This window comes from Anticarsia gemmatalis, chromosome 3 (assembly GCF_050436995.1).
Source record: "Anticarsia gemmatalis isolate Benzon Research Colony breed Stoneville strain chromosome 3, ilAntGemm2 primary, whole genome shotgun sequence".
Lineage (NCBI taxonomy): Eukaryota > Metazoa > Arthropoda > Insecta > Lepidoptera > Erebidae > Anticarsia > Anticarsia gemmatalis.
Window position 1 is genome coordinate 9381103 of NC_134747.1, and position 15248 is coordinate 9396350.

At 34.6% G+C, this 15248-nt stretch overlaps 3 protein-coding genes across 3 annotated transcripts in view; all 3 read left to right on the top strand.

The window, feature by feature from the left end:
- The window catches only part of JhI-21 (Juvenile hormone Inducible-21), a 24171-nt gene extending 18505 nt beyond the window's left edge, over positions 1-5666 (top strand). Inside the window, exons 6-7 of the mRNA XM_076136342.1 lie at positions 2790-2990; positions 3213-5666. Coding sequence (XP_075992457.1) covers positions 2790-2990; positions 3213-3614 — 603 coding nt within the window. The 3' untranslated portion in view covers positions 3615-5666. The remainder of the gene's footprint in view (positions 1-2789; positions 2991-3212) is intronic.
- A 470-nt stretch (positions 5667-6136) lies between these two features.
- LOC142986867 (NADH-ubiquinone oxidoreductase 49 kDa subunit-like) lies at positions 6137-7664 on the top strand. The gene has a single exon (XM_076135515.1). The coding sequence runs from the start codon at positions 6213-6215 to the stop codon at positions 7584-7586; it is 1374 nt and encodes a 457-aa protein (XP_075991630.1). The 5' UTR covers positions 6137-6212; the 3' UTR covers positions 7587-7664.
- A 542-nt stretch (positions 7665-8206) lies between these two features.
- Positions 8207-14925, top strand: LOC142987530 (sorting nexin-20-like). The gene is made up of 4 exons (XM_076136352.1): positions 8207-8549; positions 10082-10303; positions 10585-10778; positions 12559-14925. Exons 1-4 carry the CDS (start codon positions 8325-8327, stop codon positions 12683-12685), a joined length of 768 nt encoding a protein of 255 aa, XP_075992467.1. The 5' UTR covers positions 8207-8324; the 3' UTR covers positions 12686-14925.
- The last annotated feature ends 323 nt before the right edge of the window (positions 14926-15248 follow it).

A 15248-nucleotide genomic window follows, 5' to 3' on the forward strand; every position in this document is an offset into this window, starting at 1 on the left:
AGGCTAGCTGGGAGGCAAGATGAAATATATGTAGGTGAATGTTTGGGGAAAATGCCGCTCGACATCGCCGCATCTGAATGTTTAAACCGAATTATGACGACTGGAACGACCCGATTGGCATAAGCCGATCAAGTGCAGTAATTGCTTCGAGTAGCTTTTGTTGTTCGACAAATACTGCCGAACTGAATATCGGCACATTCGGTTTGGCAATATTTGTCGAATATATGTGTAGCAAGCCTTACACGACATTGTGCCTAGTAATAAAACGTACACAAGTATGGAATGCTAATATAACTAACTAGTAAGTACCCTGACATTTGCGACACCAGTCATCGTTACTAACTTTGTTGTAGCAATAACTGCATATTTATTTAATCTATTTACGGAACCTCTCGTTTCCTTTAAAGATAAACGTCGGACAATGTTAACGTCATTGATATTATAATTTATAAACAGATCTAATAACACCTTATTTATCGTTGAAAAATTAGCACAAGACTATAAGTCTAAAGTTTCATAGAAACAAGTGTTTTACCAGCCTTAAGAACTTTTAAAGGTTAAACTTTTGTCATAAGAATAAAATATTTATATTCTGTGGTATTATATATCATTATGGTTGAAGATTACTCCTGAATTTTGGATGAATCTATAAATATTTTTTAATAGGTAAACTTAGTCATCTTGTAGGTACATTTCCGGTATTTACCGGTCAAGTTAATAAATATTCCATCTAAACTTCCAAGCTTATGGAATTTCAAGTGACCACAAGAGCAGGAAAATTGCAATAAAATGAATATTGCGCGTGTCGTGAGTTCAATAGGTACCTACCTAGGTATTAGTGTCGTTATGTAATTAGATGTTTATTACGAGGTAAGGCAATACGGTCTTACTATGTTACGTTAGGTCACGGATTAATTGATCATAGATACTGATATCCCTTCGAAATTACTTTTATAGAGTAAGTACATAATATAAACTTAAAAGCGCGGGATGTACTGAAGGTGCACACTGCATTGAAAAAGGTACCATAGAGCACAGTCTTTTTTTAGTTTTATTCGTTTGGGGGGACTCGGGCTTTACGTCAAATTACGCAAAAATACAATATTAATAAAAATCATAATTTGACTGTTACCATATTGATACTTGAAACAAAAGTTTAGAACACAGTTTGTAGAGCGTAGATGCAGGGAAAGATAAATCTATGGAAAAATCTTGTGAAAAAAAATATCGGAATTGCGAACTTATCTGCAGGGGTTTTGCAAATGAAGTCCGTTCTACTATTTTCGTACATATCTAATTGACAACAAGTCTAATATATTATGAAACAGTGATTTATGTCCCGCAGTGTTATGTGTCCGATAATAGACGTGTAGTTGACAGAATGCAACAATGTGACATTATCTGTTGCTTGAGACTGGAATATTCCTGTCTACCAGTTAAGTTCGATGGGTCATCATAGTCATATACTTATTAACTCCTTTGATTTGTCCCAAGAAATTTTCAATGGCTTTGATAGTGATACGTGAATTAGAGATCCTTAGGTAGTATTGAAATTGTAAGGGCGCCAGCGGTCCCATACTCATAACTCATAAGTGAAATGAATTTCTAAAAATATGATATCATAAAAAAATTAGAGTATTTTTATTTTTCATTCCAACGATTTGATTATCCTAAAACATATGTTGCTTTCGTTACAATATTTTTTTTAAAGTTCGTAACTTTACAATAATGAACATCGCATTGTTTTTATTTTTTTCTAGAATATTAAATTGTTAGCTAACTTAAATCAGCTTACTTCTAGGTTGATACCTACGCCGATATTATGTAAATAGGCTCCCTTATGTGCTCTAGACTTCCTTATCTCAGTTAGTGCCTATTCCGATAAATGTTAAGGAAGCTAGGTACTCATATCTATTTAATTATTATTTCGTTTCATAAAATTAATCATCTTCACTACACTAGCTAAAATATTACTTTACTATGCTATCACGCACACGATCTCATATGACAAGTATTTTTATGATCTCATTTGCAGCGGCTCTCATTACATATTGAGAATGTTTTATTTTATTAGATCGTCATATCATCATATGCAGCTTCTATCGTTTGCTACCTTCGCCAATAATCCTTAATTTCAGCACTAATCTTTCTTATTAACGATCTGTTCAAGTGTAGTATATTTAGGCATATCAGGCAGATACTTATCGCAGTAATCTATTGATATCTGTTCATTAAAGCCATGCCCTTTAATTAAGGTACTTTTTGGGCTAACCAAATACAAAAATAGACACAAAGATAGGTAAAATAGGGACAGTTTGTTGTGTTGTAATAATGTAGGTACTTAATATGATAAATGGGAACTTACTAGACGAGAAATAGGGTGCTCCGCCGACCTCATCTCGTTTGATAAAGTTGTAAATTGTTTGTGCTGTTAACATACATATTACTTATCAGGAAGATTTACCTACATGACCTTGTTAACGTGCTATTTCTGGATAGACACGAATTTAATAGATATTGTTGCGTGTTAATAAGGTCCTTAAGTAACTAGATAAGTACTTCGTAACATTACTTACCATGAAATAAAGCATGCAAATGCTTTGTCCGCATTTTAGTCGCCCATTGAGATAGCTTTAATTCGTCGCTTAGGGAGGACCCAAAAGGCGAAAACTGTTTTACAAAAAAAAAATAGCACAGTTTTCGCTAAACTACTAGCCCTTCATGTATAAATCTAAGTATTTCGTTTATTATTATAGTACTTTAATTAACGCGTTTTTATAATTTCTCAGGTGTTCGGTGACCGTCTGTTCGGTGTCTGGAGCTGGGTGATCCCAGTGTTCGTGGCGCTGTCAACCTTCGGTGGAGTCAACGGTGTACTGTTCACTTCGGCGCGACTCTTCGCCACCGGCGCTCAGGAGGGACATATGCCGCAGTTCTTCTCACTGTTCCATATCAAGAAACAAACACCCATTCCTTCCCTCATATTCACGGTTAGTATTTTTTACTCATATCTCTGTCTTCTCTACTAAGATTAACGTACAAGCTATTTTAACACACAGAAAATACCTAGTCATCGATGGCGTAAAGATCATATAATGACTAAAAAAAACTAAAGCAAAGCTGGCTGCAAAGTTTTCTGGGTCTGCTACAAGATATTTGTTGATTAAAATATTGAATTGGGTGATATAAATATTTCTTTTATTTATTTGCAGTGCCTCTTCTCACTCCTTATGCTGACAACGAGCAACGTATTCGATCTCATCAACTACTTCTCTCAAACGTTGTGGCTGTCCGTGGGGGCCTCGGTAGTTGGCATGCTGTGGCTGCGTCGAGCTAAGCCGGACATCCCTCGACCAATCAGGGTCAACGTCATCATTCCATACTTGTTCCTCATCGCTATCGGATTCTTAGTCATTATTCCAGCCATCACTAGACCAAAAGATACCGCCATAGGTATTGCCATCCTCCTATCCGGTATTCCCGTCTACTACCTTTGCGTCAAATGGAAGGGTAAACCAGCAATGTACCACACATTCTCTACCCACGTTCTAAGGTTCCTACAAAAACTGTGTTCTTGCATTTACGTAGACTCGTCAGAAAAATTGTCTAATTGAAGAGATTTATATATTTTACCGACTTATATTGTGACAGAGTACGGGTGGTAATGTGGAACGTATTTATTCAAATGTGTAGATCTTTTTACAGTAAGTACCTAATTTAGTTGAAAGCCAATGATATTATATACCTGGAATATGGGACCGTTCCTGTGAATTTGAGCATTTCGCGTAGCTAAAAATATATATTACTAGCGATAGATATTGAAATGTAACTTAGCTAAATATGAGAAATAAATACTGGAGCTTAAAAAATATATCAATCATGTTCATTATGTTCAACAACATAGAGTACATTTATGAATGACCAACTTTTTTGGATATGTCTTTATTTTTATGAGTCTTTTTTGAGAAAAGTAGAGAAATATGAATATAATATTTAAACTTATATACCTAAATATAAATTGTAAAGCATCTGAATAATAATACCAGTTCAGTATTCATTGATACTTATCATCGAATGTGCTTAATTGAATGTGAAAATTGCGGTCGGTTTTTAAATCCAAAGATACATGCATACATATCTATTTGCTCGACGAAAAGATTTTGACACATTCTTTTACTTTATACTCATATCTTCCAGAGTTCTGTAATTTTATCTGTGAGTTTAAGACCGACCGTTAGTTTTTATATATTTTAATTGCAAACACAGAATAGCAAACAACTTGTTACGCGGCGACCAAGTGACAATAAACTTAGATTATATTAAATTAGTGTAATTAAAGGCATTAATTTATTAAATATATTTACAGTGTATTTATAAAGACAATGTTATAGGTATACGGGCTTACCATAGATATCGGGGCTTCACATTAAAATAAGTTATTTATATCTAGCATGTCCAGTGACAACAAGTTGTGTATAAGTATCAGATAACTGATAAGATGAATCTTTAACGCACTTTATGTTTAAAATGGCTGCCGGTAGTTCTGTGGCACGGTGGTCAGTAGTTTATGCGAATGCCACGCAGAGGTCTCGGATTCGAATCTCAAAAAGTATTTTTTGAGTTTTCCTATTAGGAATTTCTCTCAGATTACTCGAGTATTTTTTGAGTTAGAAAGCTGATCGTAGACCTCCGTGCCTCGAAGAACTAGTAGCGCCGTCGGTCCTAGACCTGACCCCTCACTGGTCTTGTTGGTTATCCGTCCCACCGGGCTATACGAGAGAAGTTATAGTGAGTGTATCATACACACACTTGGACGCTATAAACAAAGTTCCGCGCCGTTGTAGTCGGTTACAAAGAAAATTGGCCGGATATCGGCTAGGTGGATAATATCTAACAAATAGGTTATCCGACACTTATTCATAAGCTGTGAAACTGGCCTGCAGTCTTGCTGGTGTTCATGAACGATGTGGTTAAAGTTTACGGCTAAGAGTCAGGGGTACTTAGTGATTGCTCTCTAAATATGTAATCTTGTTGCACATTTAGATTTAAGCGCGTATTTATATTTTATTGTTAACAAACGAACATTCCTACCAAGCACTGTATTCATAGGCCTTTAATATTTAGGTGATACTTGTTAGTTTTGCTACATTGTTTTTTATTTTTACAACAAATTTGAGATTGTACTCGACAGTTTACACATTTTGTATTCATATATTTTTTACGTATTTATGTATGAAGATACGTCTATAATACAAGGGTATCTAGAAATAAGTTGATTAATGTGACTGAGAGTGTCTTAACGTAACAGAATCATTTCTTAAATATTTAATCAGAATATATCGTATATTTACCTAATATATTTATTATTACTTAATATTTATTTATTGCTTTTACGCTGTGTTATTTTTGTAAGTATAGATGTTATAATATTATGTTGGCGTTTGCTCACATAAACCGCATTAAAAAACGAGTAATCTGGAACTCTGGATGAAACAGTTTCGGATTTATGCGATCTTGCGCCGACATCGATGTATTTATACATTAAAGTGTTAGTATACCTAGTGTATAATTGATATTGCTATACCTATTACGTAGGTACCTGTCTAGTGTCTATGTATAAAACAATTCCGGCAAGAATAAAGTAAATAAAAGCCATAATCGAATAAGTCTTGAGCTTTTTTTGTAGTAATCACCACAGATCGGAAATTATATATCTTTGACATCATCCATTGCTCTGCTCGTGTAATCGCTATCACTTTCGCTCCTGCTATCGACCCCGCTCCCGCTCTCGCTTCCGCTTGCGTCTTAGCATCTCTAGCAAGTAAGTTATCAAGTAAGCAAATTATACAAATTAAATAATAATCTTAGAAAACCTAAAAATGAAGTTTCATACTGAGATTAATTTAAGAAAAAAATTGTGAAGGGAGTCTTCATCAATCCCAATACTAAACTGAATCAAGATTGGTTTTGCAGTTAAGACTTGAAAAGATACACCTATGTAGACAGGTGGACTTTCAAATAAGAAAACATTGTTCAATAATAATTAACCTACTTATAATAAAAAGGTCGCTTAAATATGAGGTTAAAATTATTTTATTTTGGAAAACCAAAGTGACGTCATTTTCTTTCAAAAAAACACAAGTCACAACCTTGATTGACGCGTCAGTTTTTATGTCAATATACAATTTTAGGACAATTACAACTTATATAAAATGCTGTACAATACAAAACATTTGAAATTGTATAATACTATCAAACTTGTGCGGCAGTTCACTGTACAGACGCCTTTGCGGGGGCACCGTTGGTACCCAGATGCAACATACGTGAAGGAATTTACTGGCGTAGCCATGTACCCCACACCGGAGGCTAACAAATATTACAAATTAATTTATCATTCACGGCTCAAGCCTGTGGAACGTAAACTTCAGAACATGTGGATTAATTTTGGTCCCCAACACCCTGCCGCTCACGGTGTTCTTCGCCTAATATTGGAGCTAGACGGTGAAACAGTCCTTCGAGCTGATCCTCACATAGGATTTTTGCACAGGGCTACCGAGAAATTGATGGAATATAAACATTATAATCAAAGTCTTCCATATATGGATCGTTTGGATTATGTCTCCACTTTAAATAATGAAACAACTTACTGTTTGGCAATTGAGAAACTTCTCAACATAGAGGTGCCACCAAGAGCAAAAGCAATACGCGTTCTCGTCGCAGAATTGTGTCGCATAGCAAATCATTTACTTAATGTATCGGGAACCATACTTGACGCTGGTGGTATAACACCTTTCTTTTGGATGTGCGAGGAACGAGAAAAGCTTTACGAGATGTTCGAGAGGCTTTGTGGTGCCAGAATACACTGCGCCTACGTCCGACCCGGTGGAGTGTCTCAGGATATTCCGATTGGTTACCTTGACGATGTTTATGAGCTGTGTAGTAAATTGAGAGATCGTTACGATGAAACGGAAGATATAGCCACGACAAATAGATTGTATTATGCTAGATGTGCGGGTATCGGCTTTGTAACTGCTCATGAAGCAATCAGCCTGGGATTTACTGGCCCAATGCTTCGTGCATGCGGAGTTAAGTGGGACATAAGAATATCTGAGCCATATGATGGATATGATTTGTATGACTTTGATGGAGTTATTGGTACCTTTGGTGACACATATGATCGTTATTTGGTTCGTTATGAAGAAATGCGCCAGTCGTTGCGTATTGTCGACCAAGTTATAAACACAATGCCGGAAGGTGAGTATAAGACAGACGATTCTAAAATTTGTATGCCATCTAGAAGGGAGATGAAAACTTCCATGGAATCTTTGATACACCATTTCAAGCTATGTACTGAGGGATATCCTGTTCCACCTGGGTGCACGTATGTCGCAACTGAAAATCCTAAAGGCGAATTCGGCATATACCTTGTTGCTGATGGCACTTCTAAGCCATATAGAGCTTACATTAGGCCTAGCTCATACACACATCTTTTAGCGTTGGATGTATTGTGTAAAAGTCTAATGATTGCTGATGTCACAATGCTTGTCGCGTCAATAGACGTCGTGTTTGGAGACGTTGATCGTTAATTTGAGTGTAAACATTTACATATTTATACCTAGTGACATTGTTGAGTAAATAACAGGAAATATATAATTTTTATGTAAAAACAATCCGCTACTTTTGTTTTGTTATTGTAAAGTAAGTACAATATTATTGGTCTTCCTTTTCTTTACACGGATGGAGCCAACACACAACCATTATTACTGTAGGTACCTAGTGCATAAAAACTACGGGTCTTTGCCTTTCTTTTATTTTGATGTTGCAATTGTTGTATGTTGGCCAGCTACTCTTCTTAGCGGTTTAGTGGGCAGAAAACCTATGTCAACATCCGTCGCAAATAAGTTATTTATATGTATCAAACGTATCAAATGTTGATTAAAGTTAGTACTCAGTACCTACTTACTAGTTGACAGATAGCCTCTCAATATAGCCTTTTAATCCCATGCATCAAAACAAATAATTCCTAATGCGAAGCCTAGGCTGCGCAGCAGTTTAAGACTGCCATCCCAGAATTTGTAATCGACTAAACTTATATTTGGCATATCTCTAAATTCTCATAATCTATGATGGCACAGCAAGTTTTGACATTTGACATCTATCATTGTCAATAATGTCAAAAATTCGGTATTCTGTCAAGTCCATCAAACGAAATGACATTCTGAATTTATTGCGCTATCGAACGATTGTTCATTGTCAATTTTTCGTAAATAATAAACTAGACTAGACATCAAAACAAAGATTTTGTAATATATAAAGAAGATATCATGGTGAAATTTGAAATAGTGTCTTCAAGGACTGTTGAAGCTTTTGAAAAAGAGAAGAAATTTGTTGCTTATATGTTACAAGCAAGACAGGAGTCGACAGAATCAAGGGTGTTTGATCCAGACCCAGCGAACGTTGAGAGAAGATACACCCATTTTCTTGACTTGTACAATGGGTTGAAAAAAGAATTTCCTGCTTTGTTGAACAATGTGCAGTTTCCGAGAAAGGTAAACAGATGTAGTAATTTAGTTCTTTGTTATTGTTATGAGTCATTAGTTCGTTTACTAGTTCTTGTTAACATGCAATTTTGCTTACTTATGTTTTATTTTATCAACCTTGTTGAAAGTCGAAGTTTGTAGATATCTATATTTTGTAACTAAAGTGTATTTTTCAGTGTCAAATCAATTAGCAACTGGTTGTAAATTTATTATAATTTGTCAGGTACCTCAATGATTCTCATTCAATACTTAAGTAGGTTCAGAAATCTAGTCACATGACACAAGTCTTACATTTTATCAAATTTCGTCAACTAGATATAGTTATTGATTAACTCTTAAAAGACTCATTGATTGTTTGATACTCTACAAGAAATGAATGATTTTATTCTAAATCTGTCTATGACATCACACACCATCAATTTCATAAATGAAATGCCTTGGTAACTAACAAACTAAGAAAACCAAATTGTTATGCTGCAACTACAAATTCAAAGAATTCTTAGAAACTTATGTCAGCATTTTAAAAATGTGTTGTTGAAGTTATTTTAAAATACAGCAACTTTCTCTCACAACTAGTTCTAAGTCGATGATTCATCTTGTAGACATTTAGAGCAACTCTCATGTGATAATACTATACATAATGTATTTACTTGTATCTAGGACACTAGCTATAAGGTGATGAAACAACTATTTTATGAATATGTATCAGCATTCATTTATGCATTCTAATGTATTAATTTTGAAGTTTTCTAGACTAGACTGTTTCTGGTTATCTTTATTTAAAAGACAGTGAAGTAATCAGCAGGGACATAAGTAATTAGAGAATGTAGACTATGGCTTCCTATTTAAAGAAGGCATACTTTGGCATGATATATTTATGGAGTGAAAAGTATACAAATTGTTCTCTTTGTCTTATATATGAAGATTTCATTCTTATTTACATTTATAGAAAACTAGCTGACCCGCGCAACTTCGCTTGCGTCACATAAGAGAGAATGGGTCAGAATTTTCCATGTTTTTGTAGCACTTTTCTACTGTTACTCTGCTCCTATTGTTCGTAGCGTGATGATATAAAATATGTTTTTTTTTTCATGAAATATATTCTCAAAATTATTTATATTTCTTAATATAACGAAGTCGCGCTAAGGCATATCTGCCATTAAAACAGTTGCCTTGACAACGGAATTTTGTTATTTCAATGTCATTATAATATTGATTATTCGCGACTTCGTTCGTTACTTGAATTTTCCCGGGAAATGCGTAATTTTCCCGGGAAATGCGTAATTTTCCCGGGGTAAAAAGTAGCCTATGTCCTTTCTCAGGTATCAAAATATCTCCATACCAAATTTCATGCAAATTGGTTCAGTAGTTTAGGCGTGATTGAGTAGCAGACAGACAGACAGACAGAGTTACTTTCGCATTTATAATATTAGTATGGATAGCCACTCATAGATATTGTTTCTTTTTTGCAATTATAATAAATGAAATATATGTATTTAATACATTCTTATTCTAATTTACATTTTTGTCACATCATTTAGATAGTGGTGGGGAATTTTGATCCAAACCTCATCACAACCCGGTGTACAGCATTTGAGGCACTGTTGGAGCTGATAGCAAATGACTCACGCCTGCGGGACTCCCCACCGGCTATCACGTTCTTCCAGGACATTGAGCTAAATGACGCAAGGAGACTCATTAATGAGGGGAAGTTTGACCAAGCATTATCAGTTCTGGAAACAAGCTTTAAATTGTTAAATAAGGTAATTTTATTTTCTGCGATATATTCTTGTTAATAATAAATTATTGTTATGTCATTCAGTTCTTATTAACATGTGTAGCAAAGAGTAACATTCTGTGCAAATCTGCTTTATCACATAGAAATAAATACATACAATTACGCCTTCTTACCATGATCTCAATAATAAAAGTTAACTGTGAACAAAAACAGTTTAAGATTGATAAAACAATTAAGTATGCAGTTTATATTCTGCTTTAAACTTCTCTTTTATTAGTAGTAATATGTAGATTAATTATGTTCCAGGTATACACAGACAGATCTCGAGTGGTCCTTAGTGCTCTGTGTCGCATAGTGGCGTGCGCAGGCGCCAGTGACGGCACACTGGCGGGCCCTGTCGAGCGCTGGGCGCAACTCGCTCTCAAGCGGTACGAGGCGGTCAGTGATTACGACCTGCTGCTCATTTACATACCATTACTACACACTTGCATCTCTATATGGTAAGTGTACATAAAATACATTACGCTTTGTACATAAAATTACGCTTTTTGTCATAGAGTTAGGCAGATATCAGAGATCGTCACTTGTTTTGATTCTTACAAACAGCCTTGCTGTGTTCATATCCATATATCTTGACATACAGGGCCACTGGTTACGAGTACTACGCACTAGAATTGTTTGTTGTACTTATCTAAATGACATAGTAACTATCACTACTTCAATCGTTGATAATTCAATTACAGTAGATATAGTAGGAGCCCTTGAGTAACTTATAATTCAGGCCTTCAGCGCAAAAGTGGTCTAACCCTGAAGTACGCAGTCAAAAATGGTCTGAAAACTAGGCCAGTTTTGAATTATTAGCAAAGGAAAAGAAGAAACAATTTTTTTGCAACGTCATTTACTTTTGTTGAAACAAGTGATGATCCACCTTTGCTTTTGATTAATGCATGTTTTAAATACTCTTAAATGAATATGATTTTTTAGAATTTTTATTAAAAAAAATTATAAAAAAAATTTGCGCTGACAGCCTCAAATAAGCCCAATGTACTGCCTTATAGAAATATATCTTCTAAAACCAGTCACATCAATCAATGAAAGACACGTAAAAATCTGTTCAGTCGATTTTGAGTTTATTGCAAATAAACAGATCAAGTTTCAAGGGTACTTTATTTTGAATAAGTAGCTATGATATTAAAAATGTTTCTAAGAAAACGTTAAAATGATGTTTAATAACAATACATCCTGTTATCTCTTGCTATTGTTTGTCCAGATTAATATTTTATGACATGTTTATCATTATTAAGTTTTGGCACAAACAACAAATAGAGGTTGTTTAGATAATTACTGACACTTTGTTTATGTACTCACGCTTACATCTAAAACAATATGTTTTTATTTACTTGAGCCTTTATAAACTATAGCGCGATACTCTTACACTGTCGACTATCGATAACCGGCTATACAGAGCTGGTGTTGAATGAAAATCTGATCAGCGCCTCTAACGGGCACCGTAGGAACTATTGTTGAAGTACATTTTAAATGTCAAACTCTCGTTACTTGATAGTAGTTGAAAGTATCAACTGTCGAGAATTGCGCTACTCGTTTTGAGTAATTACAAGCAAATACATTGTTTTATTCTAGATTTTGTATCAAACTGTGTCATAATTTGTAAACATGACACAAATGGGACATTACTAAGTAGTTGTAGTTATTACATTGTATGAATACAAACTACTGATAAGCAATTATTTATCTTTAATTAACACCAGAGCTCTTTCTAGTTCACAATAGATTTACTTACTATATTCCCAACTTACAGAATGATAATATTTGGTGCACACTTTATTTTAGTTTCTTTTTTATGAAAGGTTGCTTAGAAAATAACATAACCAGTGAGTTAAAAATTTTAAAATTATTACTGGGCTACGGTTTAAATGATGAATCAGAAATGTTTAAACATTAGGTATGAGGTATCAATGATTACTTTTATAATTATTCATAGCTGCTAAAGTGGCACTGAATTTTCCTCGTAATTCGCAATGCTGCAATACGGTCAGCTGATTCATGTTTACAAAGTGGAATGTGTGTCAAAACGCCATAAGTAATTATACCACACATTGTATGATGATCTAACTACAAGTTACGTTATTTATTTCTTTTATTATGAATACATTGGTGACTATAATTTTCGTAGTGACTAAGCACTTGTAAGTAAATTAAAAGTGTTTGAATTCAAAAATTCTTCAACTTATTTTATTTAAGATTTATTTATATTTTCAGGGAGGCGCTAGGCAGAGATAAGTCGAAGCTGGTAGAAGAACTGAACGATCTCCGCAGACGTGGAATGAAAGTGGACTCGGTGCCCAGCCTCATGGAAGCCGTCGACGGTCTAAGTACCACAATTTAGACAATATTTACTACGCATTCGGACTGCTATTTATTTGACTCGACATTCGAAAGTATGTTTTGCAAAACTCGGACCAAAAATAATTTACCGTAACGGAAAATCTATAGGCTTTCTTCTTCGTCTTCTATGCAAAATAAACGGCTTATAAAATACGATTTTAAAATCTCGTATTACTAGTCTCAAGTTAAACTTTGCCATTCATTAGGCCCAGTAGCTAATTGATCTAAAAATTTAGAAGTCTAAAGAGCCATTTAAATCTTCAAAGTTATGTCACAAAAGTGTGAAAATATTTCTCAAATAACAGAAAGATATTCTTTATTTGTTTGTTATTCAAAATAAATATTTCAATTTTTCCCGCGGCAACTAAGTAGTAAAGTTAGATGGTGTTGCGGTAGCCTTCTCTTTATTAGTTTAGTTAGTTCACAATAAACACGATAGGTGGCGTTGCTAATACTATACTCATAAAAAAGTTTGAGCGTTTTTTCATTGGCTAAATTAATATGATGTAGAACTATTGAAGCGTGATTTTTACAATTGGAGTTATCGGCAAGCGAGCGTTTGACATAAAAAATGCCTCAAGTAAATAGTTCTTGCCAAGTTCGCTAGGGGCGCTGATTAGTTTTTCCATAGAGACATTGTTGAATGTTAGCTAGAATTTACCACTCCTGAAATTGTGTGGAATCATTATTTTAATGGGACTTCGTATTTATTTGGGCAATGCAAAAAACGTTCTCACGTCTTCGTATCTCTGTAGTGATTCTCAATTCTTTTAGTTATTATTGTATTGAAATACTTTAAAATACTTGTATTGGTATGTATCTCGTTAGATTCTAAGTAAAGCTATTTGATATGTGATTTATTTATATTTAATCAATATTTTATTGTATAAAAGGTTATATTTAAATAAAAAATACGATAGAACGTTTAATTTTTATGTATGTATATGTGAAACACAATCGTAGAGAAGCAATTGGATTGTGCCTCGGCTAAAGTCGAATTTGGATTTTAAAATTTCGTTCCTATTCTTAGAAAATTTAATGAGCGTAATTGTGAATTTATGATAATAATATCTTGTAGTCAAAATTTGAATTGTTTAAACAAAACTGCAATTACTGGTTGCATTTTAAATGAAGTTTTAAATCGTGTTTTAATATAACTTGTCAATTTTACAACTACAGTGAGATAGTAAAAGCTAGATAAACGTAGGAAAGTATTGAATATCCAAAGGTCATTTAACGATCCAGAAATGTATTGAATGTACGCATGTGACATGCGAGCGTGGTTAGCGCAGACTGATTTTACCACCTGATTTAAACACCCTTCGTTGATACACGTGTTGTTATTTGGCTGTTTAAGTTCTGTATACAGCTGCAACAGTTTTGCTCGACTTAATAACTAATATTACATTGCGGTCAAGCATATTTAAGTCAACTTTTGCTTGACGTTTCGGCGCACGTAACACGGCCCATATTGCAAGGTAAAATTAGTTATGCAACACGGATGTGTAAAAATTATGATTCTACAATAAATTAAAACTTCAGCTTTAATTGCTCAACCCATCATATCCAGTATTCTAAGAAACAAAGTATATTGTCAAAAATGAGTCTGCGTCAGTCTATGGTCTAGTCTTATTGGGAATAAAAGCGATATCTATGAATTAGCTTTAGATATGCACAGCGTAAATAATTATTACATCTTTAAGAAATTTAATTATTGCTTAGTATTATAATCAAATGTGTACGTAAGGTTTCCTTTCCTCTTACGCTATAGCGGTCGTGTACGTCGATCGAGGGCACCGTCGGTTGAAAAATCTGCCGTACACGTCAACATAACGGCAGTATTCCTACAACATTTCGTATATTCGTACCCTCGACCGACGTACGTCACCGACGTCAGCGTAAGAAAAAAGGAAGCCTAAGAAGTATGTCGTATGTCGACGGGCATTATACCTACAATAATCTGTTCGGTGAAAATGTATGTGGCGAGGTGCAATATATGAATAATAAGGCATAATAATATTACGTATAGAAATACTAACTATTCAATTTGTAGATCGCTAACGTAGACAACTAGATTATTGTTTTATTCTATTGATATTAATACCCGCGTAACAGTTTTAATCGAGAGCTTCTAGATATTTACTATGATATTGTTTATAAATATTGCTAATGGTAAGATGACTGATATTTTATACATTTGTAGCCATTATAGGGTGTAATAAAATATATACTTATTTCTCATTGTGTGTTTATTTCTGATACGACCTCAGCTTTATAACCCAATAGCCACCTTGAAACACATAACTCTATCGCGCATGAAACAACAATCGCGTGTAAAGAGCGCGCGTGCAAAGGGAAAGGAAAGACAAAGCGCCGCGATCATCTGTCAAGCCCGCGAAGAAAATCGCGAGCGAAGACCGCGCCGCTTTCCCACGCGTAATCCTGCACGCTCCTAGGAACGTGCGATAGAGTGGGTGTGTAAAGGTGGCTTTTGACTGAAAAGTTAAGAGAAAAATGAGCTCAACCAGAATTTCAGACCATAAACCTCTGCGTGGTCATATCAG